This window comes from Rhinopithecus bieti, unplaced genomic scaffold (assembly GCF_001698545.2).
Source record: "Rhinopithecus bieti isolate Rb0 unplaced genomic scaffold, ASM169854v2 scaffold_2439, whole genome shotgun sequence".
NCBI lineage: Eukaryota > Metazoa > Chordata > Mammalia > Primates > Cercopithecidae > Rhinopithecus > Rhinopithecus bieti.
In genome coordinates, this window is record NW_016804232.1 from 1,842,728 (window position 1) to 1,846,426 (window position 3,699).

A 3,699-nucleotide genomic window follows, 5' to 3' on the forward strand; every position below is an offset into this window, starting at 1 on the left:
GGATTGGGTTTTTCCCTTTCCTCAAAAACATTTAATTTTTGAATTATAAGAAGATACTTATATGCTTATGTTGAAATTTTAGAGAAGAAAATAAGAAAAGAAAAATTCCTGTAATATCATCATTCTATGAGATAATTAGTGTAGTATTTATGCCTTTTCCCAATGTGTATTTATATATAATCTTAAAAAACAAAAATTGGAACCATATTGAAATTACAGTTTTACCCACATTTTAAACACAATGTTATATTTTAGATATTTTCCTATGTTATTCAAAATTCAACAAAAGTAAGATAGTTAATATATCGATGTCACATAATTACTTAATCATCCTCTAATCTTTCACGATTATAAATTAGGCTTCCTTGTACACAAATATTTCCCTCAGTTTTGATTTCTTCCTCAGGATAAAATTCTAGAAAAGAATTATAGGGGCCGGGTGCAGTGGCTGACGCCTGTAATCCCAGCACTTTGGGAGGCTGTGGCAGGCGGATCACGAGATCAGGAGATGAAGATCATCCTGGCTAACACGGTGAAACCCCGTCTCTACTAAAATACAAAAAAATTAGCCGGGCGAGGTGGCGGGCACCTGTAGTCCCAGCTACTCAGGAGGCTGAGGCAGGAGAATGGCATGAACCCAGGAGGTGGAGCTTGCAGTGAGCTGAGATGGCGCCACTGCACTCCAGTCTGGGCGACAGAGCGAGACTCCGTCTCAAAAAAATAGAAAAGAAAAGAAAGGGGTATATATTTTAAAGCTCCTGTTACATATGGGCCAAATTACAGTTTTAACTGTTTTGATTCTTACTAGCATTATATGAGCTTGTCTGTGTTGATGGGTCTTTAAGAAGATAATTAATGTAAAATTTTCCAGATGGTAATTAATTTATCATTTTAACATTGTAGAATCCTGGCGGGACCTTTTGCTACTATGAATTTAGGAGATCTTGGAGCAGAAGTTATAAAAGTGGAGAGACCAGGTAAAGCTATTATTACTCCCTTTAAAAAATAGAAACAAGCTAATAAATATATTTAAATAATTCTCTAAATACCCATGTTTAGTGTACCTGTAAGTGGGATAAGGAGAGAATTAAAATGAAATGATTGTCTTTTCTTCTCCATTTCTTGTTTTCCTGTGAACTAACACTAATGGTATCTTTTAGTCCTTATGTGTGCTAAGTGCTAAGGCTCAAGCCAGTTTCTTCTTTGCACCTGAAGGCTTTTGTTAGAAGCTGAGGCTGGCCACAGTGATTGACGCCTGTAATCCCAGCACTTTGGGAAGCCGAAGAGGACAGATCACTTGAGGTCAGGACTTCAAGACCAGCCTGGCCAACATGGTGAAACTTCGTTTCTACTAAAATACAAAAAAAAAAGTAGCCAGGCATGGACCTGTAATCCCAGCTACTTGGGAGGCTGAGGCAGGAGAAACACTTGAACCCGGGAGGTGGAGGTTGCTGTGAGCCAAGGTCATGCCACTGCACTCCAGCCTGGGCAACAGAGCAAGACTCTGCTTCAAAAAAAACAAAGAAGCTGAGATGCAGTGTATAACAACGATGATAACAACACCTACAGTGCCGGGCAAAGTTCTCAATGCTTTGCCTGTGCTTATTTAATCTTTACAACAACCCTATGGGCTGATGTTATTATTCATAGTTTATAAAGGAGAAAATGGAGGCACAGAGATGTAAAGCAACTTATTTAGGGGCACATAGGTAATAAGGAATATCCAGACCCTCAGCCGTGATTCTGGCCTTCCTTAGTCCCAGCCTAGCTTTAGCGTTGAGACTGAGATTACAGTGGGCCTGGCCACCCTCCCTCACCGTGGAATAAAGGGAAGGCCAGGAGAAAGGAGGGTAAAAGTGAAGAAATAGGGTAAAGAAGAAGGAGAGAAGGAAAAGGAATCAAAGTCCCTCAAAAAACAACCCAAGGCTGGGCATGGTGACTCACGCCTGCAATTCCAGTACTTTGGGAGGCAGGCGGATCACCTGAGGTCAGCAGTTCGACACCAGCCTGGCCAACATGGTGAAATCCTGTCTCCACTAAAATACAAAATGAGCCAGGCATGGTGGCAGACACCTGTGGTTCCAGCTACTTGGGAGGTTGAGGTGGAAGAATCTCTTGAACTTGGGAGGTGGAGGTTTCAGTGAGCCGAGATCGTGCCACTGTACTCCAGCCTGGGTGACAGAGTGAGACCCTGTCTCAAAAACAGACAGACAAACAAACAAACAAACAGAAAACCTCAAATACTCCAACATAAGTCATTCTTTTCTATTTCCTTTTCTTTTATTTTTTAGAGACGGCGTTTCCCTCTGTCATCCAGGCTGGAGTGCAGTGGTGTGATCATAGCTCACTATAGCCTCCAACTACTGGTCTTGAGCAATTCTCCTGCCTCAGCCTCCTGAATGGATGGGACTACAGGCATGTGCCACCATGCCCAGCTATAATAATACAATTTTGTGTGTGTGTGTATGTAGAGACAGGGTCTTGCTATGTTACTTGTGCTGGTCTTGAACTCCTGTCTCAGCCTTTCAGAATGTTGGGATTACGGGTATGACCTGCTACTCCTGGCCATTTTTTTCTATTCCCAATAAAAGAAACATTTTCCCATTTTATAATTTTAAAGGTTTTGAAGAAGGAAACACCTCAGCTTAGATCAGTTTTTTGCTTTTATGTTTTCATCTGACATCTTTCCTGTTCTTTCTTCCTCCTTTGTTCACCAAATAAATATATTCTGTGTATACATTTCTCACTTTTATTTGGTATCATCTTAGCAGTTTGGTATTTAGTTCAAGCTGTTATTGATAAAGTTTCTTAGAAAAGCATCATTATGCCGGGCGCGGTGGCTCAAGCCTGTAATCCCAGCACTTTGGGAGGCCGAGACGGGCGGATCACGAGGTCAGGAGATCGAGACCATCCTGGCTAACACGGTGAAACCCCGTCTCTACTAAAATACAAAAAACTAGCCAGGCGAGGTGGTGGTGCCTGTAGTCCCAGCTACTCGGGAGGCTGAGGCAGGAGAATGGCGTGAACCCGGGAGGCGGAGCTTGCAGTGAGCTGAGATCTGGTCACTGCACTCCAGCCTGGGTGACAGAGCGAGACTCCGTCTCAAAAAAAAAAAAAAAGAAAAAAAGAAAAGCATCATTATTGGCCGGGCATAGTGGGTCACACCTGTAATCACATTTTGGGCGACTGAGGTGGGTGGATCACCTGAGGTCAGGTGTTCAAGACCAACCTGGCCAACGTGGTGAAACCCCCTTCTCTACTAAAAGTACAAAAATTAGTGGTGCATGGTGGTGGATGCCTGTAATCTCTACTTGGGAGACTGAGGCACGAGAATTGTTTGAACCTGGGAGATGGAGGTTGTAGTGAGCTGAGACCATGCCATTGCACCCCAGCCTGGGCAACAAAAGCCACACTCCATCTCAAAAAGGAATGTGTCATTGTTTTGTGCCCTTTCTCTCCAATAAGCACTTAAAGGGCACAGTCCATGTTTTTTAATGTCTGCTATATCATCATATAAACAGCTTGTTTTATTTTATTTTTTTTGAGACGGATCTCACTCTGTCATCCAGGCTTGAGTGCCATCGTGTGATCATGGCTTACTGTGGCCTCGACCTCCCAGGCTCAAGCAATCCTCCTACCTTAGCTGGAACCATAGTTGTGCGCAACCGTACCTGGCTACTTTTTTTTGTTTTTTTTTTT

General features: G+C 42.7%; 1 protein-coding gene across 3 annotated transcripts in view; it reads left to right on the top strand.

Annotated features, from left to right (window-relative positions):
* SUGCT (succinyl-CoA:glutarate-CoA transferase) overlaps positions 1 to 3,699 on the top strand; it is a 732,347-nt gene that overhangs the window by 35,939 nt on the left and 692,709 nt on the right. Inside the window, exon 1 of one of the 3 annotated variants that reach the window (XM_017867384.1) lies at positions 908 to 977. The exons of the other annotated variants lie outside the window; for them this stretch is intronic. Within the exon in view, the coding sequence (XP_017722873.1) occupies positions 929 to 977 (49 nt within the window). The 5' untranslated portion in view covers positions 908 to 928. Of the gene's footprint in view, positions 1 to 907; positions 978 to 3,699 lie in introns of those variants that run through there. 3 annotated transcript variants of the gene reach the window in all.